The sequence below is a fragment of the Cicer arietinum genome, chromosome 8 (genome assembly GCF_000331145.2).
Source record: "Cicer arietinum cultivar CDC Frontier isolate Library 1 chromosome 8, Cicar.CDCFrontier_v2.0, whole genome shotgun sequence".
Classification (NCBI taxonomy): Eukaryota; Viridiplantae; Streptophyta; class Magnoliopsida; order Fabales; family Fabaceae; genus Cicer; species Cicer arietinum.
The window spans coordinates 23,987,314-24,012,948 of NC_021167.2; the positions used below are offsets into that span (position 1 = coordinate 23,987,314).

The 25,635-nt window shown below is 27.8% G+C and overlaps 2 protein-coding genes across 2 annotated transcripts in view; one reads left to right on the top strand and one right to left on the bottom strand.

Moving 5' to 3' along the window:
* Nucleotides 1-9,221: 9,221 nt before the first annotated feature.
* Nucleotides 9,222-19,585, bottom strand: LOC101504019 (chlorophyll a-b binding protein AB80, chloroplastic-like). Its single transcript, XM_012719217.2, has 2 exons — nucleotides 19,409-19,585; nucleotides 9,222-9,546 (listed from the first exon to the last, which is right to left on the bottom strand). The coding sequence occupies exons 1-2, from the start codon at nucleotides 19,498-19,500 to the stop codon at nucleotides 9,222-9,224; spliced, it is 417 nt and encodes a 138-aa protein (XP_012574671.2). The 5' UTR covers nucleotides 19,501-19,585.
* A 4,808-nt stretch (nucleotides 19,586-24,393) lies between these two features.
* LOC101492275 (uncharacterized) overlaps nucleotides 24,394-25,635 on the top strand; it is a 4,976-nt gene continuing 3,734 nt past the window's right edge. Inside the window, exon 1 of the mRNA XM_004512611.4 lies at nucleotides 24,394-24,542. Within this exon, the coding sequence (XP_004512668.1) occupies nucleotides 24,409-24,542 (134 nt within the window). The 5' untranslated portion in view covers nucleotides 24,394-24,408. The remainder of the gene's footprint in view (nucleotides 24,543-25,635) is intronic.

Consider the following 25,635-nt stretch of genomic DNA (forward strand, 5'->3'; position numbering starts at 1 on the left):
TTTTTTAATATATTCATATATTATAATTTTAAATAAATTTGTGTATTTTAATAATTGGAAGTATTTTTTTTAATAATTTTTCATATATTCTTATTTTATGATTAATTTTTATAAATTTGTGTATTTTAATAATTGGAAGTATTTTTTTTAATAATTTTTCATATATTCTTATTTTATGATTAATTTTTATAAATTTGTGTATTTTAATAATTGGAAGTATTTTTTTTAATAATTTTTCATATATTCTTATTTTATGATTAATTTTTATAAATTTGTGTATTTTAATAATTGGAAGTATTTTTTTTAATAATTTTTCATATATTCTTATTTTATGATTAATTTTTATAAATTTGTGTATTTTTTGTCAAATAGAATATATATTTTTATTGTATAAAATGTTACTAAAAAATGAATTGACATAAATTGAAAGAAATTATAAATAGATTGACATTAATGAGTAATTGAATTTTTAACGTATAAAATCATTACTCACCATAATTAGAATAATATAATTGTCCATTAAAGGAGGATATTTATGTCGATATTTATGGGTGATTGGGTGGTTTTTTTTCATTGAATTTTAGTCATTGTAAATGACTAATAATATTATAAAATAATTTATTATAAAATAATTTGATAATAATATAAATTATAAATTATTATCAAATTGTAAAATAATTTATAAATTATAAATTTATTATAAATAATTGTAAAATGATTTTATAATTTATAAATTTATAAAATAATATTATTATATATTGAGAGGATGATTGAAGAAGATTAGGCATTGAGAGCATGATTGAGAGGAGAGAAATGAGAAGAGGTCCACGTCAGCTAAACTTTGATATTGAAGTAGTCGTTGAGCTCTTTGAAGAGCTTGTTTCCAAGCAGTTTCATCGTTCCTTTTATTCATTGTTGGAACTTCTAATTCATATCTCGACCTGTCAAGTGAAACCGGAGGCCTACCAGCTCATACTCTCTACCAATCATAGGGTAGTCCTGTAACTTCACACATACTCATCTTTGAGGAAATCTGCGGGTTTTTTGGAGCTGCGGCGCATCTCTTCCTCGACGAGACGATCAACTTCGATCTTGACCCTGGGGTTACTGTAGTCATCGTCTATGTAAGGTAATGCGTCGATGAATTCGGGGTAGGAATTGCTTGACCTACCGGAAGACGGTGGAGCCTCCAGCATCAGAACTTCCATCTCATATTTTTGGATAGTCCAGTCATCAGCCTGACCACTGAGAAAAAGTATCTGGCCTCCAGTTGTAGACTTGCCAGCATCTAGAGCAAGAAGAACAAGGAAAAATCACTGCTAGAACAACATTATACTGAATGAAAACGGTAACACATTAACCATGCAAGAAAGGTCACTTTTAATATCACTTAAAGACACACATACTACTTATCACCGTATGAAAAAGAAAGTAACAGGAAGTGAGTTCTTATGTTAGACATATGAGACACTAGCTCCTTACACCAGAAATAAATTCTAGAATTCTTGAAAACAAAATACAGAAATGAAAAAGACATAATTTTATATGATGCTCTTAAGCTCACTGATTAAGTTATAAAATTACAGCAGTAAAATAATAATATAGGCAGCAAACAACCAATAAAACAATCAACAAAGAACACAAAAAGAACAAATGCATTATCCATGGCAAGAAGAAACAGCTGAGCTTGTCATATATGAACCTAACAGCAATAGCTAAAATAAACAAAGCAAATAGACACTTGAGTGAGCTTGTCATAGATTGGATGAGTCCTATTTTGGGGACAGTCTACCTATTCCGGTTATCAATCATTCATTCAAAACCAAAATAATAATAAGTACAAGAGTATAACAAGCGACCAGAAGAAAAGGGAGGGAAAAGAGGAATGCATATGTTTCCCACTTCTATTCTATAATATCTTTTAAGGGTCTCATTTTCAAAAGTCAGCAATCAAGTGCTACCTCAAAACCATCTCCCTGAACAATTGTGTTAAGGAAACATGCACATCTAACTCATATGAGACGGGTTAACATGAAACGGTAGCTGAATGGAAAAAATATGGCAAGAAATTAATTGCAGAAATAGGTATGGGATTTGAGATGAAGATTGAACAGAACGTACACATGATAATGGTAATGGTAATGATAATACTGAACTACGAGGGTTTCGTGAAGTACGCAGTTTTTTTTTCTCAATATCATATCATATTATTAAAAATAAATACGTTAATAAGAACAATTTTATAAAATTATTATACTTATTCATTCCTTTATTATTATTTTTTATAATCTATTTGAAAAAAGAAAAATTGTTAAATATGAAAATAAAATTTAAACTTTTTATTAATGCACTGAAATTTTTATAATCATATTTTGAATTTTTATGAAATTTTTTATAGTTATGACACTTTTATTAAAAATAATTTTTAAATTTTTAAATGAATTCAAACTTTCGAATTTTTTTGAGTAATTTGAAACATTACAAACATAATTGTTAATTTTTCAAAATAATTTTAAAAATTTCAAACAATACGAAATTTTTAAAATAGGAAATTCCAAAAAAAACACAATGTAACTATTTTAAAATAAAATTTATATTTCAAAGATTGGATAAAATTTTAAATTTTTGAAACTTTCATTTTCTTCGAATGTTTTAAAATGTAAATTTAGGTTTTTAAAAAAAAAAATCATAATTTTCTACCGTCTATCTATATCTCTCACCATACTACACTTACAAAAAAAAGACTAGTTTATCTTTTTTTATTATATACAAAAAGTTCAAATTATTTTTCCTTTTCACCTAGACATTCGAAATTTTAGTAATTTTTTCGATATCTTCAAAACTTCCAAAGAACAAGTAAGTTCTTTTTTTCGAACTTTTTGATTAATTTAAAACATCTGAAACATGATTTTTAATTTTTAAAAAAATGTTTGATAGTTTTGAAAAATATGAAATTTCTAAAATACAAAATTTCACACTTTTTAAAAATTTCGATCAATTTAAAACTTTCTAAATAAATAATTCAATATTTTCAAAACATTCAAACAACACGAAACTTTTAAAATTCACTATTTTAAAACTTTCAAGTTAAATAAAACTTTATTTTTTAAACTTTCAAAAAATTTGAAAAAAATTGAAATTTTCTAAACATTTGAAAAAAAGGGGAAAAAAATTAAACTTTTTATATATAATAAAAAGTGTAAATTAATATTTTTAAGTGTATCGAGGGGTGAGCGGTATAAGTAAGAGTAAAAAATAAAAAATTCATTTTTCATATTTAAAATATGTTTTTTAATTAGTATCTGTGTTAAATTTAATACCACTCTCTTACATTTTTTAAAATAATAATCGCAATTACACTTTTTTTTATATAAAAAGAGCAAGAATCTCAAACTAGTCATAAAAATGAGCACAATGATTGCATTCACAAAATGTATGCTCCACTTCCACCTCCTAATTTTGAGCCAACATCTTTATGATTTGTTGGATAAGACTTTTACCTCTAAAAGATTTGGTAGTAGGCTAAAAAAACTCGGATTTAGATAAACCAAAACTGTATTATTTTGAATTTTGTGCCAATTAGGTCTTCCAATTTGCAATTGTGTGATTTTGTCTTTTGTGTTCTAATTACAGGAATGGTTTCTCTCAAGCCCTCTAATCACTACCTTTTTTAAATAAAAAAAAATTAATTATTATATTTAGGTCTTTTGTGTAACTGTCATTTACCTTCAAACTAAAAATGTAAATGAGTCACACGTGGGTATGACCTTACACATTACCTTTGTTTATCAAAATAGTCCTACTACATTTCCAAATCAATTAAATGAGCAATAAATCAGAAAACCTACGGTTCTACTGTATAAGGCATCTCAAGTATTTACATCATGAAATATATTTAAATTTGCACAGTGAACAGAGTCTTTTAACTTAATTTTTTATACTAACATTAACTTTCTCCATTAAGGAAAAAACCTTATTTTCGGTTTCGTGTCATCGTCTGCAAAATATAAAAGGAAAAACGTTGGACTAACTCAATTGAATTGAACAACTCTCGCACACTTTGAAATAACAATATGGATGGAGATAAATATCTTCCTTCTCTGAGGGACCACAACCATTGTTAATTTTACATTTTAGAATTCAACTAACGCGTTTACTTCTACAATTACGTTTTGTGTGAACCATCGTAATATTATTTTTCTCTCCCTCTTTTTCAATTCTTCTACATAATATCGAAATCTTAAATTATTTTTTTTTTATTTTTATTTTTAAGATATGACAAAATTTGAGTGTATAAAATAAATAATATTCATTTTTATATAAAACAAATTATATATATATATATATATATATATATATATATATAATTTGTTTTATATAAAAATGAATATTATTTATTTTATACACTCAAATTTTGTCATATCTTAAAAATAAAAATAAAAAAAAAATAATTTAAGATTTCGATATTATGTAGAAGAATTGAAAAAGAGGGAGAGAAAAATAATATTACGATGGTTCACACAAAACGTAATTGTAGAAGTAAACGCGTTAGTTGAATTCTAAAATGTAAAATTAACAATGGTTGTGGTCCCTCAGAGAAGGAAGATATTTATCTCCATCCATATTGTAAGTTAAACTAACTTATACCAATGCCTTATCCCCTCACCCTTTTCCCGATAATAGTATTATTTTTCTTCTTTTTTGCAATTTTTTTTTTTTTTGTAGTAAAGAGATCAATATTTGTTTCTTGTATTGCTCCAATTCTTTTTTAAGAAATGTAATTTGTAATAGGTATAGGGAAGATTATAATATTTTTTGTGTTGTGCAGTGTTTATTCTCTGAATATATTTTATTTTGATTTAAAAAAATATATATATAAAAAAAAGTAAGTGAAGTCAATTATATTTTTTTTAAAGTAATTTTACTTTTAAATTATTTTATTTAAATTGAGTTATTATTTGTATTTGTTAAAATTTGAAAATATGTTCTTTCTAAAAACAACTAGTTTTTTTTTACACATTTAAAATAATCTCTTTAGAAGAACTATTGTGTGATAAAATTACTTATATATTATTCATTAGTCTTACCGGCAAAAGTTATATTCTATAAAAAATTGTTAACATTGTAACAATTTCTTTTACAAGAAAAATATCCATTCACTAAAATTGATATTTAAATTACATATCGAAAATATTTAAATTAATAATGCGTTAAATTAAAAAAATGACTAAAAGATAACAAAATCAATCTAAATGGTAATATCAAATCTTAGTAAATACTCATGTGATCAACTAAATTTACGTTAAATTGAAATTGAAGTTAATACTATTTATTAATTTAAATAAAAATAGAGAATATTTTTTTATCTATGAAAAATGCCTCACATTTTAATATTTTTAAAACTAATTTTGATAAAATTTTATATAAATTAAATAAAATATTTTATTTTTATTACAAATTATTTAATACTTATCGCAGTACAACTAAATTGGTTAATTAAAACAGTAGAGATGAGAGAAATATTAATTATAAATTGAATAATCATGAGATAAAAGGTGAGTACATCATTAATATGAGAAATACTAGTTATAAATGGAGAGATCATGAGATAAATAGTGAACATATTGTTAACATGAGTTACTTGAGTGCTACAATATATACACATTCTTTTCTTATTCAACTAAAATATGGAAAATTTTACATGAGTGCCTGATGTTGCCGTATAACCGTTGAAATGTCTTATTTCATTATTTGAAAAATATAGAGAAAATAGATTTGAAAATGTCATTAGTTTTGTTAAATAAAATTTATATAATTATTAAATAAAATATTAATAATTTATATATTAAATTTTGAAAAGGCCTTATCTAATAATTTCGCTTTAGGTCTCATAACGTGTTGGGCCGGCCCTGTGTCCATTGTGTCGATCTAAGATATTATGAATGAAAAAAGGATAAAGGACGATTAAGATAATATGAATAGAAAAAGAATAATTGATGAATTTGGTTGTTGTTATTTTTTATTTTTTTAGTACCCTAGTTTTTTAGTGGTCTTTAGCTAGATTATTAGATATGCAAAATTGTAGTTTGTATTAAAAACATTATATGTGTGATGGAGAAGATCTTATGATTTTTTTATGGAAAATTCTTATTATTCTATTTACCAAGTCAAATATCTTTGTTTTAATTACTGAACTATTCTACTTTTGTTAATTTTTGTTTCAATGATGATAAAAATAATTATTTTATTTTGCATCTAATTAAGTCAAAGAATTATCATGAAGAGAACAATGAAGATATTAGATCTATTTGTTTAAGATTTTCTTAAATAACTTTTATAGTATTTATCTTTTTGTTATAACATTTTTTTAAAAAGAATTTAAAAAAAATTCAAATAAAAAATTGGCTTAAATAATTTATTTTAAAATACCATTTGAAGTATTTCATCTACTTTCTACAACTTTTATTGGATAATGAATTTTCAAAAACTTATTATAATGAAAAGCTATTTTGATTTACTATATATTCATACAAATAATTTTTTGTAAGATATATTTTTTAAAAAATGTAATTTTTTATTCAAATTATGTTCAATTAAAGCAAATCAAAATGAATTCTACATTTAAAGATTAAATAAATGAACAAAAAATATTTTGTTCAAAAGAAGAGGTTTGTCTTATAATTTAGTGAATCAATGTTCAAAAATTCATTGAAAGAGGTAATCAAATTTAATATCTGTTGTGCATTAAATAAAGTTACTTTTAATATAAGAAACAGTATAAAATTCAATATTTTTGTAGTGAAATTTTTTAATTTAAAATAAGTTGAATTTAATAGCAAAAACTCTATATTTTAATTTTATAAATAAAATTAATTTTGTTCGAAAACACTTAAATATATCAAAATTAATAGTATATCTCTAAAACTATAACCAATTGTGTTTTTCCTTTTCACAAACCTATAATCAATTTTAGTTCCACCAAAAATCAACCAAACATAAATAAATGCAATAATGGAAATGATATATAGTGTCACCCATTATTGGCTTTCATGGCAATTTTAATCCCCACTTTTTAGTGGTCCACTCCTTCGTCAAAACTTAATTTTACAGTTGTATGAGAAAACGACAAAATTTGTTTATACTTTCATTGGTTACGTGGCGTGATGTGACACGTCACTTTTTCCGTTATTCAATATTGGAGATTCATCATCGGAGCTGGTAATCAATCTGGATTTTTTATATAGTTTATATGTACGATGAAACAAATTAAGATATTTTTTACAATAGCTTTCAAAACAAAATTATTTCTAAAAAATGTAAGATATTATTATTAAATAATTATTCAATTACGTCTCATTATATATAGTTTCGCTCACTTATCAATTGTATTTAGAATTTACAGCTCCAATTAAATATATTTTAACTGTTAAACTATTTTGGTTTTTGATTAAGTATCTTTAAATGAGTAATGCATTTTAGAGAATAAAATAAAAAATATTTATCATTAACAAATAAATTCATAGTTTTTTTATTGAAAAAAAATTAATAACTCATATTACATTTACATACATTATTAATTATTAGTAATAATAATAATATTAACTATTAATTAATTTTATTTACTTATTTTTTACTTTAGAAAAGTAGACCATTAGTTTGGTATGAAATTAATCTTTAAATTGGTAGGTTGTAGAACGTTAAATTCTTCACATAGAATTATTTTTCAAATAGATGATTGCTTGAGTCTAAGGGTAGGAATATGTTAGGGCGAGTTAGCATTTGTTAGATATGAGTTTGATCTGTCAAAAAATTAAAGGCTTAAATTTGACATATCATAGATTTACTTTTAGATTTGATCTTGATAGAAGTTTAGTATGACATGTTAACCTATTTAAAAACTTATTTCATTCTAACATTTTTGAATAAATAATCAAACATATATTTAAATAGATTAATGAGTTAATATTTCAATGAAATTAAGTTCTATTTTAATAAATTATATTTTATAATAATATATTTAAATATGTCAAAAATTAAATGAGATTAATATGCACAAATTATTAAAAGTTGAATATATAACAAAAAGATCAAAATTTAATATAATAATTATAATAGTAAAAAAAATATTATATTTATTTAAATAGGTCAGCCAAAAAGGCTTATTAAATGCTTTGTAGCCTAATATTTTTAACTAATTAAACTTTTTTTTAAAAATTATGTTTAAAAAAAATCTTAGCTAACCTAAGCCTAACTTAGGTTAGGCTATATGTCTCTATCGGTCGTTCTGAGCTATTCTCGTTAATTACTTGAATCAAATTTATGTTTTTGAAATGTGAATAAGTTTTGTTCATTTTTACTCAACTATAGTGGTAATTAAAGATATTTTAATAGGTTTTGTCACAATGACATTATTGAAGTTATGTAAAACAACTTAACTAAGGTGAGGAGTTGTAAATCTTTTATTTAAATAGCCCAAAAAATATATTTTAAATTAAGTTCAAATGCAGATTTGTTCTTCTCATATTACCAAATCCTTGATATTAATCTCCCTACTTTTTATCAGTAATTTTTGTTTTCTCATTTTTTAAAATATTAATATTTGATCTCTTTTTTAATTGGAGTTTTAATTTAATGAGACAATAATTTAAGTGATGTACATACATTGATGGAAAAAATTATGATTAAATAATATTACTTTAATATTTCAAAAAAAGATTATTTAAAAATTTCTAATTTTTTTTTTATTTAACATTAGTTTTTTGTTTTAAAAAATTATGAAAAGAAAGATCAAAACGTCACACAAAAATATTTACTTTGTTTTTTTAAATTACTTTTCTTTAAAAAGAAAAAAAAGTAAATAATTTTTTGTGACTTTAGAATTATTTTCAGAAATTTTAAAAACAATTGAATTATTTTCTTTAATTTTCATAAATTTTAAAACAAGAAAGTAGTTAAATTTTTATTTTCTAATTTTCATAAATTTTAAAGAAAAAAAAATTTTATTTAAAAAAATATTAAAGTCGTATTATTAAATTTAAATTCTACATCTCTATAAAATTTCACATAATTATGTATATATCAATTAAACAATTATCACGTCATCAAATTTAAAAAATGTTAATTATTTTAAAAATAAAAAGATTAAAACGATAAAAAAATAAAAGACTAAAGTTACAGATTAAATAAAATAAAAAATCAAAATTATATTTTAATCTTTAATATCACTTATTTTGATCATGGACAATAATTTTTATGAACCATACAGCTTCACCGAATTTAACACCATTTCGGGACAAAAGCTCTGGGAACACACATCCCAATGCTCCCAACATAGCCCACCTGCTGTGGATTACCTCCAGTTCACGGTTTTTCGCAAATGTCTCTGGGTCAGCAGAAATCCCAGCAGTGTACGACGGGGGCTCACCAGTCAAGTACGACGGGGGCTCACCAGAGAATGGCCCTAAGTACTTCACACGGTCTGGACCGTACCATGGGCTACCCGATGAAGCTACTTTCTTTGTCGTAGCAGACTTCCTCATGGTGACACTACGCGAAAAAACGGCTTTTACAGCGCTTTTTTTAAGCCATTTAAAGCGCTTTTTCAAAAAAATAAGCGCTGTGGAAACGAGCGCTGTAAATGATACAACAGCGCTTTTAAAAAAGCGCTATAAAACATGTAAATACAACGCGCGCTTGTTATGCACATTTTACAGCGCTTCTTCACAAAAGCGCTGTAATATGCACCCCATCATATGAGTTATGGGTGTGCCTATTACAACGTTTTCTCAAAAAGGCGCTGTAATATGCCCACCCATAATTTCATATATGGGTGTACATATTACAGCACTTTCTCGAAAAAGCGCTGTAATATGCCCACCCATAATTTCATATATGGGTGTGCATATTACAGCGCTTTTTCGAGAAAGCGCTGTAATATGCTCACCCATAATTTCATATATGGGTGTGCATATTACAGCGCTTTCTCACGGAAGCGCTGTAGAAGGTGCACCATTAAAGCGCTTTAGAACAACATTTTACAGCGCTTTTTAAAAAAAGCGCTGTAAAATGTGTTATTTTTTTTTTTTTAAACGCTGTAAATTAATTATTTGAAATGAAAAATGCTTTTTAGCTTTTTATGGCACTTTTTTTAAAAAGCGCTGTCTTTTATCTTTGTACCCAAAATTATTTTTGATCCAAAATCACTTCACAATCAGTAGAACAGAACATATTATAGACAATCAGTTCACACAATCAGTAGAACATAAATCAGAACTCTGTAACTTTTTTAACATATATGTAACTCTGTAATTTACAACCTAAGTAACTACATTCAGATACATATATACAACCTAATTTACAACCTAATTACCTACATTCAGATCCATTATATAATAACTAACAGATGTTGCTGCTGCCCATGTTCCTTTTTATTTGGATGTCAAGACACGCCCCGTATTTACCAAGGCGTGGCTGACTTTTATTAGGAGCAGCAGCAGCAGCGACCGATTTTCCCCGATCCAGATTTTTTGTTGCTGCAAGTTTTGCAGCTTTATTACCCTCCAGCCTTTGTAGTTTGGCAGCCCTATTAACCTCCAATTTTTGAGGTCTGCTGCCTTTTTTTGGCTGTAGGGGTGGTTTATTTATTTGGACCTACAAAAATGAGGTAAAATGTTAGTTTATTGAATCTGAAAAAATAAAAAACCTTAGGCAATAAATGTGACAAACCTTTTCGGGAGATGTAACTGATTTGTCCTTGGGAATCTTTTTTTCGAGGGCAACAAGGTGTGTGGGCCATGCCACGTAACTGCCAATAGCGTCGCTTAAGAACTTCATATCTCCATCGTTGTCCGGTATGGGCAACGGTGCAGTTGGTTCGAAAGCAACCGTAGGCGATACTTTGACATGGCCCGCGGGGATCGGAATATTGTGCAATACTTCTCCCGAAGTATTGTGCAATATTCCTTTTCCCACCTTCCGTTGAGTCGGCGAGGACAAGTATAGGACACATGTAGTGACACCCTACATCAATAGTTAAAACATAAGTACAGTTAATATATAAGTTTGTTTAATACATAAGTAATTACATAAGCAAGTAAGTAGTAAGTAATTAATTACCTCGGGAATACTCTTCAAACCGACGTTGCAACTCCCGGTTTCACTCTCCATTTGTATTTCAGGTTGGAGCTGAACCGGAAGTTGCTTGTCTTTATTCGTATTCACCAAGAGTGCCACTTGCTCCGATAAGATTCTGAGCTTCTCTAATACTTCCTCGTTGGAAGGTTTTTGGCGCTTCTCTTGAGGAAAAAAGCTTTTGGGAGTTACGCCAAATCCTTTCCCCCTCACTCGACCGGAATACTCAGGGACATTAAACACTTTCCCAAGAATGTCCCTGCACGTATCCTTGTTGCCCTCTTGAGTTTCAGAACTTTGTTCAATAGTTTCCTAAAATACATGTAACATTAAAAAGATAAGTTCAATAGCATTTTTAAAATACAATATTAAAAAATATTAAAGTGATAATATACTTACACAAAGTTCTACAACTTTCTTGACATTTTCATTATCAACCACTCCTTCTTTGTTAACACGCGCTTCCTTCCATAAGATATGACGACCCAAGGGTTGATCGGCTTGGGTGTCTTTTCTCTATTCGTTAAAATCATAAACAAAATAATACAAATTAGTTACACACTATAGTTTATAATACAAATTACAAGTGATGTTTAATTACTTACAATTTTTTGTTCAAGGCGTGCATATCCCATACGTGATTTCTTGTATGGGTGTTTTGGGTTGCTTGCCCGTTCGCGATTTGCCTTACTAATATTCTATATAAAAAAAAAATAGCAATTGTGTAAAAATTTAAAATACGCTACGAATATGAATAATAAAACACAAATGCTAATAAATTAATCACTTACGACAAACGCCGGGTCAGAACGTTTGGAAACAAATGCACTCCATTCATCCTTTGATATATAATGTTGATATATCTTTGGAGGTTCAGCATTTGTGTTTCCTTCTCTATCTTTTAGATAGAAATTTGAGAGATGGGATCTAAATCCACGATGGATTTTCCCAGCAACTCTCAAAACATATGACTTTCGTTCCTCATCAAGAACAAAAGTGGTCTGCAATGAAAACAATTATAAGTAATGTATTTTACAGAAAAAAAATTATAAATGACAAAAGAGTAGATCAAAATATTTACTTGAATGTCATTCCAGATGATATCTTTGGCATCCTTCAACGCCTTATCTCTCCAGTTGTCTATTGTTATTGGGACATTTTGACGAACAACAGCCCCAATGTAGCTTACAAACATGGAGCTGTTGGGGTCAACTGGCTGACCACTCTCGTTCCAGCCAACCTAATAAACTCATATAGTAAGTACATGCCCTAAACCCTAAAAAAAGATAAAAAAACACACAGCAAACAGAGTATATATAGTATACCTCAAATTTAATGCCACTGCTCCGTGCTTTAATCACCCTTTGCATGATAGTTGCACCACGTTTGACTTCTTTTTCGTAAGTCTTAGAGGTGCCAACTTCTTCATTTTGAACTTCTAAATCTTTGTTTGTATCCATTTAACTACAACAAGTTCAACATGCACTTTAGTATAACATCAACAAGCTCAACATGGATCATGCATTATTATAAACAAACTCAACATGTATCAGTATATCTTAAAAAAGCTCAACATGCATTCTAATGATTACAAAAATTTAATAACATCAATACCTGAATAATGATGGTTCGAAGAAAGACGAAATGCAAAGAAAAGAGGGTTTGCAGAAAGTTCACAGAAATATGGTTCACAGAAATACGGTTTGAAGAAATACGTAATGAGGGTTACGTATTTCAATGAAAATATATTGTGTGAAATGGGAGAGATGATCTTGGATGGAAATAAGGTTCGAAATGAAGGAGATGATCGTGGAAATAAGGTTCGTAAAGGACGGGATGATAGGGTTTGCAAAAGAAGAGAAGAAATGAAGGTTGAGATGAAGGTTACGTAATGAAGAGGAAACTGAAGAGGTAACTGTTATATATACGTAACACTTTTACAGCGCTTTTTATAAGCCTTTTACAGCGCTTATTTTGTAAAGCGCTCTAAAAGGCTTCTTTAGTTAAATTTTTAAAAGGCTCTTTTACAGCGCTTTTTTCAAATAAGCGCTGTAAAAGACCTCCGTGTGTTATTATGTTATTTGAATGCCTTTTACAGCGCTTTTTTCAAATAAGCGCTGTAAAAGACCTCCGTGTGTTATTATGTTATTTGAATGCCTTTTACAGCGCTTTTTTCAAATAAGCGCTGTAAAAGACCTCCGTGTGTTATTATGTTATATGAATGCCTTTTACAGCGCTTTCACACATAAGCGCTCTAAAAGGCTTCTTTAGTTAAATTTTTAAAAGGCTCTTTTACAGCGCTTTTTTCAAATAAGCGCTGTAAAAGACCTCCGTGTGTTATTATGTTATATGAATGCCTTTTACAGCGCTTTCACACATAAGCGCTCTAAAAGGCTTCTTTAGTTAAATTTTTAAAAGGCTCTTTTACAGCGCTTTTTTCAAATAAGCGCTGTAAAAGACCTCCGTGTGTTATTATGTTATTTGAATGCCTTTTACAGCGCTTTTACACATAAGCGCTCTAAAATGTCTCTTTATGTTAATTTTAAGAGGCTCTTTTACAGCGCTTTTCCCAAATAAGCGCTGTAAAAGACCTCCGTGTGTTATTATGTTATATGAATGTTTTTTAAAGCCTTTTACAGCGCTTTTCCACATAAGCGCTCTAAAATGTCTCTTTATGTTAATTTTAAAAGGCTCTTTTACAGCGCTTTTTCCAAATAAGCGCTGTAAAAGGCCTTATTGTTTTTGTGTTTTGTTATGTTATGTTATTTTTTAAACAAGCTCAACATGCATGCAAAACCCACATAGTAGTAACTGGTCACCACAAAAATCCCTTCCTCTTCACCAAACTCTTCTCCTTTTATGCATCTTCTTCACAAACATCAAAGCTTACTCTTTCACAATTCAATCTCCACCTCAACACCCTTTTTATCTCTTTACATTCTCTTTCCTTCTTAAATCGAAACTTAATTGGTATTCAGGATCATTGCCATGTTGCGAAAAATGGGTTTGTGTCTGGTGTTTTTGGGGATTCCCATGATGCGTACAAGGTGTTTGAAGAAATGGGTTTGTGTCTGATGTTTTTTGGATTCCCATGATGCGTACAAGGTGTTTGAAGAAATGGGTTTGTGTCTGATGTTTTTTGGATTCCCATGATGCGTACAAGGTGTTTGAAGAAATTAGGTGTCTGATGAATATTATTTTTAAAGCTTTTTTACAGCGCTTTGTCAAATAAGCGCTGTAAAATGTCTTTTTTACTCACTTTCAAAAGAGTCGTTTACAGCGCTTTGTGTGAAAAGCGCTGTAAAAGGTATAAAACACTCATTATTTTATTTTTAAAAGGATCTTTTACAGCGCTTTTTAAGATAAGCGCTGTAAAATGTCTCTTTATTTTATTTTTGTGTTTGGTTTATTTGGGTTGGGATGACATTAAAAACATTTTTATCATTGTTTATTGGATTAAAAATATTGTTATCATTGTCTTTATCACAATACTTTAGGAGATGATGAATTATTAGAAATGAGTATTCTGAAGAATCTATATATATATATGCACTGAGCAAAAGAGAATCTCTCTATTCAGTTCAGTTCAGTTCATGTAAATTACTAATTTATATTCAGTTCAGTTCATGTAAATCAAGCTAAATATAAAACACTCATTGTTACATGAACTTGGTATAAAACACTCAAATCAAGCTAAATATAAGCAGAAAATAAATTAATCAGAAAATAAATTAATCAGAACTTAGTATAAAACACTCAATTCAGATTACATGCATATTTACAATAACACAGTTCAGATTACATGCATAGCTTATATAAAACAATTAAACATATATATACATTAAGATGCCCTTCTTCTTTTCCTGGTGACATTCACATTTGTTTGTCCATTTACAATACGAAACGATGGATTAATCCAAATTCCCTCATCATGATCATCTCTAAGATATAAACCATCATCAGTTGAATCAATTTCATGTGGTTGTTGTGATGTTGCAAATAAAAGATCATTACCAACATCTTCATCATTATTGTTATCATCACTTATTTTATTGGTCGATAGGACAACAGACCATTTATCATTAGAAGGATCAGTGACATAAAACACTTGTTGAGCTTGCGACGCTAAAATAAAAGGCTCGTCTTTGTATCCCACCCTATTAAAATCGACAAGCAAGAATCCTGACTCATCAATCCGAACGCCATTATTATTATCGACCCACTTGCAACCAAATATGGGAACACGAAACATTGTGTAGTCTAACTCCCATATGCGCTCGATAACCCCAAAATATGATAGATTTGCATATATTGGGTTTTTGTCTTTTGCACTTGAGACATGCATCGCTTCAGCTACGAGAGTGACTCCACTATTTTGCATAGTGGTCTGATCATCTTGTTCTTTGGTATAAAATGTGTAGCCGTTAATAACATAACCAGTGTAAGAAAAGACATGTAAGCTCGGACCATTTGCTAGCCACCTCAATCTATTTGAAATTGATCCGGGGTCTATATCAAATTTTGACATTATGTGATTTTTTAACCATGTTACAAAACTTCGATTGTGCTCTCGAGTTATCCAATTTTGATTCCTATTCATGTTCAAACGAGATAACTGATCAATGTGTATTGTAACATACGGTTGAACCTCATCATCATTGTGCAGAACATACAATTGTGCCTGCTCCCATTCTGTCCTTGATATAGTCAGTAGTCTCCTTCCAGTTATCCCTTCTCCTGATAGTCTTCCCGAATGACGAGACATGGGAAGCCCTATGGATTCAACATTGGACAGATATTCAGTACAAAATTCAGCAGCCTCTTCAACAATGTATCGTTCAGCAATACAACCTTCTGGTCGACTTCTACTTTTTACGTACCCTTTTAATATTTTCATATATCGTTCTATCGGATACATCCATCTCATATAAGCTGGCCCACAAAGTTGTGTCTCCTTAACCAGATGAACAGTAAGGTGAACCATTATATCAAAAAACGATGGTGGGAAATACATTTCAAGCTCACACAAAGTAACAACAATTTCCCTCTGCAATGTCGGTAATTTCTGAGGGTCGATCACTTTACTACAAATTTCCCTGAAGAAGAAACATAATCTAGTTAAGGCTAGTCGAACTTTTTCAGGTAAAATGGAACGTATACCTATTGGTAGCAAATGCTCCATTATAATATGACAATCATGGGTCTTCAAACCTTTTAACTTGAGGTCTTTCATACAAACCAAATTTTTAATGTTCGAAGAGTATCCTTCTGGAACTTTAACTTCGTGTAGAAATTTACATAAAACAATTTTTTCCTTTCTAGATAGAGTATGAGCGGCTGGAGGTAGATATGTGCGATTTCCTTTCTTTACTGGAGCCAGTTCATTTCTTATTCCCATATCGACCAAGTCCAATCTTGCATTGACGCCATCTTTAGACTTTCCTGGAACATTGAGTAACGTACCAATAACACTTTCAAATACATTTTTTTCAATATGCATCACATCGAGGAAATGTCTTACATACAATGACTTCCAATATGGCAATTCAAAGAAAATTGACTTTTTCTTCCACCCAGTTTTCACCAGCTCTCCCGCAAAAGGTTTGCCAAATTTATTGGTCAAACCTTGTACTTTTTCAAGTATTTGATATCCAGTCGGTGCTAAAGGAGCTTTACCTTCCTCTGATTTTCCATTGAATGCATTTCTCCACCCACGATACTGATGACTATAAGGTAAAAATCTACGATGTCCAAGAAACACATTCTTCTTACAATGTTTCAACCGCATCCAATTTGTACTCTCTTCACATATAGGACATGCACACTGACCTTTAATGCTATATCCTGATAAATTACCATATGCTGGAAAATCATTAATTATGCCGAACAACATAACCCTTAAATTGAAACATTCTTTCTTATACCCATCATAAACTTCCACACCTGTCTCCCACATACTTTTTAAATTTTCGATTAGAGGAGTCAAGTATACGTCGATATCATTCCCCGGTTGTTTGGGTCCAGAAATTAACAGAGACAACATCATAAACTTACGCTTCATACATAACCATGGAGGTAGGTTATATATTACCAAAATCACAGGCCACGTGCTATGTGAGATGCTTTGAAGACCATGTGGATTCATTCCATCAGTAGAAAGTGCAAGTCTTAGATTTCTTGACTCTATCCCGAATTCAGGATACTCGTGATCAATTTTTGCCCATTGTGGGGAATCTGCAGGGTGTCGAAACATTCCATCTCTAATTCTTTCATCTGCATGCCATGTCAAGTGTTTTGAATCTTCTTCACTGCGATACATGCGCCTAAATCTTGGTATTATAGGAAAATACCACACGACTTTTGCTGGAGTAGATTCTTTCTTCTTATATCGAGAGACATTGCATTTCGGACACGCCTTAAGTAGTTCATATTCGTTTCGAAATAAAATGCAATCGTTAGGACACGCATGAATCCTTTCGTAACTCATTCCAATAGAACACAAAATCCGTTTAGCCTCGTAGGTTCGACTGGGAAGTTCATTATCATCTGGCAACATATCTTTTATGAGTGTTAATAATTCCGTAAAGCTTTTATCAGACCATCCATTACTCGCTTTTAAGTTGTACAACTTTAATATCGCTGACAGTCTTGTGAATTTAGTACAACCATTATATAATTCTTTCTCTGCATCACTCAACAAACTTTCAAACATTTTAGGACAATCTCGAAGATCTTCTTCAACTGCTTTTGCAATCTCATCAACTCGGTCCGGCTCATATGTATCTGTATCGAAATCAGTTGAAGCATATGTAGAACTATTCTCAAAATTAATGTTTCCTTTTTTTTTCTCACCATGTCTTATCCAACATGTGTAGCTTTGATCAATTCCATTACATACTAGATGTCCTTCTAATTCATCTTCTCTAACACGTTTTCCAAAACAACATTTTAAACAAGGACAAACTACTCTATTTGGATCTTTTGCATTCTTCACTGCAAACTCAACAAACTCCTTCACTCCAATTTCATACTCTTTTGACAATCGATTGGCTGAAATCCATTTCCTATCCATATTATACCACCTATATAAATGCAGTAACAAAAATAATAAGCTTTCAAAACATATCAACAAGTTTCAAAAAGAAACCAATATCAACTAACAATTTCAAAACAGAACAGATCATGTGGTATGAGTTTTTGACAATTTTTGACAATTTCAAAACAGAACAGATCATGTGGTATGAGTTTTTGACAATTTTTGACAATTTCAAAACAGAACAGATCATGTGGTATGAGTTTTTGACAATTTTTGACAATTTCAAAACATAACAGATCATGTGTAAAAAATACCTTAGACAACGTAGATGGCCGCACAGTACGTAGAGGATATTAGGGTTCCCAACGTATATAATTATTTGAAAGATGTAGAGGATATGAGGGTTTCCAACGTATATAATTATTTGAAAGATGTAGAGGATATGAGGGTTTCCAACGTATATAATTATTTGAAAGATGTATTTTACAGCGCTTGTGAAAAAAGCGCTGTAATAAGTAGTTAAATTCAATGAAAGCGGATGTGTTTTACAGCGCTTGTGAAAAAAGCGCTGTAATAAGTAGTTAAATTCAATGAAAGCGGATGTGTTTTACAGCGCTTGTGAAAAAAGCGCTGTAATAGGTAGTTAAATTCAATGAAAGCGCATGTGTTTTACAGCGCTTGTGAAAAAAGCGCTGTAATAAGTAGTTAAATTCAATGAAAGCGGATGTGTTTTACAGCGCTTGTGAAAAAAGCGCTGTAATAAGTAGTTAAATTCAATGAAAGCGGATGTGTTTTACAGCGCTTGTGAAAAAAGCGCTGTAATAAGTAGTTAAATTCAATGAAAGCGGATGTGTTTTACAGCGCTTGTGAAAAACGCGCTGTAATAGGTAGTTAAATTCAATGAAAGCGCATGTGTTTTACAGCGCTTGTGAAAAAAGCGCTGTAATAGGTAGTTAAATTCAATGAAAGCGCATGTGTTTTACAGCGCTTTTGAAAAAAGCGCTGTAACACATTTACGAAAGCGCTTCCGTTTACAGCGCTTTTTTGACAAGCGCTGTAAAATCCTTATAACGTGATGCGCAAACGTTATATGACCTACTACAGCGCTTGTTTTACAGCGCTTTACATAAAAAGCGCTGTAATAGGTTCCGTTATTTTTAAAATATAATTACAACAGCGCTTGTGTTTAGAAAGCGTTGTAAAATGGGCGCTGTTAAATGTCATTTCTGGCGTAGTGTGAACTTTGAGGCTCCCAATTCTTGGCTTGATGGGCTCAGCTTCACTGGCTTGCCAGCTAAGGTTGGTGAAGAGAGAGCCATGGATGAAGCGGCCATATTTGCAATAATAAAGAAAATACTTTCTTATTGTTATGCTTTTGTAAACTATGAATGGTGAGTTTCCATGTTAACATGGATGTGTATTTATATTGTAGATTAAGTTCTTGTGCTCTTATCTTATGTTATCTAAAGGTAAAATCTGATTGGAGGTTTGAGATTTTTGTTGCTACACTTGTCACCTTTCTAATCCACATATGGGTTAGATTCTTCATATGATTTGCAACCAATGTTGGTGTTACATGTGTACCTGTGGGATTCCCGTAGATATAAATTAACATTTTATTATTAATTCATAAAATTGGCTTAATTTTTGAGGCTATGCTTTCACTGACTCAGATCTGTAAGATAAATTTTTGGGTCCACATCTTGTGCACTCAGAACCACAAAATTTGAAAACACTGATTTGTGACTGTAGTGGATAATTTCTATTTCAAGAATTATTAGAGCAACGTGTAGTAAGGAATACAGGATAAAGGCAGACAAATTGTGAAAACAAACAACCAAGTCAGGGTTGATGATGTTACACATACAAGGGTCAATTTTTATTCATGAAGAAACTATTGTTAATTGTAACACACTGAGTTGGATCTTACTCTTACATGGCTGCTATTATTTAGGCCATTGTTTTCATTTTTCAACAACAAAAATTAAACAGTTCACAACCTCATGATTTATTATTAAGTTATCATGCAAGAGGTACTTAAGGATAGTTTTCACTCATTGTGCCAATTTATATGTGTTTATCTTAAATTAGTTGTCAATTAAAGATCAATTAATAGTATATTAAGTATACACTAGATGCTAACCCGCGTATTGCGCGGGTATATTTTTATTTATTAAATTTATGTGGATTTAGAAGAAAAAAAAAATGAAGTTTTATGTCTTAATTAAGTATTTATATCAATAATAAATATACAATTTTATCAATATAATTAATAGAAGAGAAATACTAATTTAGACGAATGACTTGAATAAATAAAGTACCGTATTAATATTGAGATCGTTGGATATGTTAAATATTGAAGTAATATATTTGATAATTGAAATTAAGATATACAATTAAGTTACAAAATATATTACTTTATTGTTGAAACTAAAAATGATTAAAGTAAAATACTTGAAAATACATTCATTTTGTATTTTACTTTATTACTTTTCCGTTGTCTCATTCGATCATTTTAATCATACATCTTTATGGTAATTGTGAAATTTTTTATTTTAAATCGGATATATTAAAATTTTAATTTACAAACATTCAAATTGTTATTAACATTAATAGAGTAATCATAATGATTAACATTTTGGTTTCAAAATCGAAATCCAAAATTTATAACAATTACAAAATATTAATCCTCAAACAATTATAAATATATATTAAATATAAATAATTGCAAATGAATTACTTTAATTTCATACCAATTAACACTATAAAACAATAAATTTAATTTAAATAATTTCAGTAAAATAAAGTTGACCAAAATTCAACAAACATATTTTGTCCATCATTTCTAAATATTTATATGCTATATATATTTACCAATATTAAAAAATGAAAATCAAATATAAATATTTTTTTGTTCTCTCCCTCGATCATTTTAATTTGAAAACTAATTACAAAATATTAATTGTCAAACAATTATACAACAAATATAAAAAATTGCAAAATAAATTACTTTAATTTCATGTCAATTACCACGGTAAAACAACAAATCAAATTTAATTAATTTCAATAAAAAAAAAAAACTTACCAAAATTCATTTAAAGCAAAATTGGTACCGATAGCATATAAAAAAATTATCGATGTTTTTCAATGGTTAAAGAAAATGACAAAAAAATTTATTAATATATATATATTAATAAATGCATTGATTAATATATAAAAATCTAATTTTGGAGTCAATGAACAGTTTTTGATATTTAAATACTGTTAATTTTTTATTAAAAATAATATATTTTGGAAAAAACAATCTAATTAAAGGAGATTGTTTTTTTCAAAATATATTATTTTTAATAAAAAATTAACAGTATTTAGTTAGATATAATATAAATGGAATAAAAATTAAAATTATGTAATACTTAATACCATGAATTTGAAACAAAATTCAAAGTTAGGCTATACCATTTAAATTTGAGTTAGGGAATACTTAATATTTCCTTTTACAGCTACCTGAGAGACCATATTATAATTATATAAATAATAAATAATATTCTGATGATTGTACCCTCTATCGTATTTAAATAATAAAATAGAAATTTCATAACGTCATAATATTAGATTAATAGTGTTATTAAATCAAAAGTATTAAATTCATATCATATGAATAATTATAAAAGAAAAATTCAAATCACGGGTAATAAATTATTATTGTCAATAAATCACGAGTATTAAATCTATAACATACAAAGATTCAAATCTTGAGTAGTAAATTTATATTTTCATAATATTAAATTCATAATATCATTAAATCACAAGTATTAAATTTATAACATATAAAGAATTATTAAAAAAAAATTCAAATCACGAGTAATAAATTCCTAATATCAACAAATCACAAGTATTAAATTCATGATACAAAAATCAATTCTTGAGTAGTAAATTCGTAACATAATCATATTAAATTCATAACATCATTAAACTTAAAACAATTATTTCATATGATCAAATTAAAACTATTTTAAATCATAGGGATTTAAGGCATGTATTCAATAACAAATTTCAAAGAGATTACACAATTAATGGTACATAGTAGGAAATTATGTACTTACTAAAATTCAATAACATAACTAGTGACACATAATAACACTTTAAAACAATTATTGCATAGAATCAAATTAAAACTATTTCCAATCATAGAAATTCAATAACAAATTTGAAGGAGATTACACAATCAATGATACATAATAGGAAATTATGTACTTACTAAAATAAAACAAAAACAAAAATAGAAAAAATCAAACAATTAACACAATTAGTGGCACATAACAGCACTCTAGCTTTTTTAAAATCATCACCTTATTCAAAAATAAACTTTTTCTTTTATCTTTATACTCTTAATAAATGTCCCTTGTACCTCAAGGACACATGGTGGCATATTGTAACATTTATTTGAATGAATTTTGATACAAACATTCTTAACATGGAATATAATTTTTGGTAGGACGTGAATCTTACTGTAAATACTGCTCCCGTTTTAATTTATACTTATAAATAGAACTGAAAGGAACATTTTTCAAAAACTTATATTACTTTAAAAAAATATACCAAAAAGTGTTAATAAACAAATGACGAAGCCTACGGCCGTAGCCTTAAATTCTATCATTTTCTTTAAATAAATATTAAACTGGAAGTAGTTTGATAGATTTTGTCCATCTTAACTCCTCCCACCTAATTTATAAAGAGAAGTGTTACTATGAGATTTTGTATTTGGTAGAAATATTTTGTATTGGTGAGTTCATATGAATTTTATTCAATAAAAAAATGAATGTTGGAAATAAAGTGTTCTTAACATTTTTCAATTATAAAACTCTCTTAGTATATTTATTTGTTCCTAAATATAAAACTATTTACAAATTTTTGAATACATTTCTTAATCATACATTTTTTAATCATACATAAAAATATTATAGAGTTCCAGGGATAAGTATAAATAAAGAATAGAAGTTTCTTAACGAAGAAGAAGGAAAAAATACTTACTAGATTTTAAAAAATATATAATGCTTTATTTTATTTTTAATTTTAAAAAAAAAATTAACATAAAGAATTGAAAACCTACAACTCTACAGAGATTAAACTCAACTAAAAATATCTCTAACGATAAATTCAAGATGAATTTATTAAATAAAGTCCACTCTGCAATATGATCTTAATGCAACTTATTCATTTTTTACTAGTGAACTCTAGGTTCATTAAATAAGTCTCACAACTTTAATTTATACGTTAATATTTTATTTATATTTTATTTTATTAAAGCTTAAAATATTAATTTAAATATTTCAATTAAAATTATTAGATATTATTTAAATTTAAAATAAAATAGAACTTAAATTTTTATAACAATAATAAATAAATAAAAGTTAACGGTCATAAAATTATTATTATTACTAAATTAATAAAAAATGTAACAGTTATAAATTAATGATAATAAATTTAATGATAATAAATTTAATGATAATAAATTTATAATCATTACCTTTTTCATTAATTTATTATTAATAATAAATTTATGACCGTTCCTTTCTTTTTTTAATTTATGACCGTTACTTTCTTTTTTTAATTTATGACCGTTAATTTCTTTTTAATTTATTAATAATAATAATTTTATGACTGTTATCTTTTTTAAATTTTTTATTATTGTTATAAAAACTTAAGTTCAATTTTATTTTAAATTAAAATTAAAATTAAAATAATGTATAAAAATATTAATTGAAATATTTAAATTAATATTTTAAATTATAATAAAATTAAATATAATTAAAATATTATTGTATAAATTAAAGTTATAAAACCTATTTAATGAATATATGTAGTAAAAAATGAATGAGTTACATTAAAATAATATAATAATATAGCAGAGTAGACTTGAGATGCTTGACATATCTGATATGTTGACACAACTTCATAAACTCGCAAAAAATGTATGTATTTAAGAACCATTAGAGATACTTTAAGAGTTAAGGACAATGTTTTATTTTTTACTCATAAATATTTAAACTAATAACCAGCGAAAAGTCGAGGATGCGAGCCTCCACCTACCCAAAGGGCATAATAAATATGAATAAAAACGTAGACTAGTTGTACCCAAAAAAAACGTAGACTAGTTTATTAAATACCATCTAAAAATATAGTATAGTATAGTTTGGTAACAACAAAATTTCAAATTTACGTTATAAAAAGGACTTGTCGAGATGCCTGTTCCCTTCAGATCCTCACTACCCTCCTTCTCATTCTCTTTTTCTAGAACTTTATTTCTCTTTGCTTTTCTACCGCGATATCAAGCTTCATACTACAAAGTTAGTAGCAGCTTTCACATAAATACAAGGTACACAATGTTTCCATTTCATTTTTCATTAGGTTATGAATTGATATATATTAAATATTAATTTAAAATCAATGTTCAATGTCAACCCCAATTGATAATATGGCATATTGTAGTCATTGATAAGCGTTGTCAAATTTTGTTAATTTCTGTCACATATATAATATCAACATCGATATACATACACTTTTAACTATTCTTTTCTTTTGACCTTACAAAACACATTTTTGTATTCTTTTGAACATATAAAACATATATTTTTAAAATTGATTATATATATAAATAAATATATAAATTATAAAAAGTAAATTTTATAAAAAAACTGTATTTTAAATATATAAATATTTTGAATACAATTATGATGTAAACTTATATGAAAATATTATAAATTATGTAAAAGATTTAATGGTGATATAAAATCAATATAAAATAATTTTATAACAATATTAATAAAAGATTCAGTTTTTCATGACAGACTATAAATTTTAAAATAATAATATATATAGGGTGGTGTAGTAGAATTTTTTTTATTGAATGCTGCATCCTCATTAATTTTCATTAGCACGCTCCTTCACAACATAAAAATTAAGCTAAATTATACTTTTGCTCTCTTAAATTTTGTTTTTATTTTAGTCTCAGAAAATTACAAATGTTAAACAATATAGACCCTCAAGTAGTTTTCCTTACATTTTAATTTCATATGTTATAAACATTAAAGATTTTAACCTCTTAAGTTTCAAAAAATAAACACTTGGATCCAATAAGTTACAATATTAGACAATATTAGAAAGGACCGAAATATATAATTTAAAAGATTGAAGTTATAGATGACAACATAACTCGCACCTGCAAGTACCCACCCGAATTTGCAGGTATCCATCCAAATTTATTTTTATTTGGGCAGAGAAGACCCATTTTGATTGAGTGGGGGTGCGGGTTTCTCCGAAATTAAAATTCAGGGGGCGGAAATAAGTTTGAGGGTGTTGATATGCACTCCCGTCGCAATAATAATATTATTGTAATTTTAAATTATATATATATATATATATATATATATATATATATATATATATATATATATATATATATATATAGA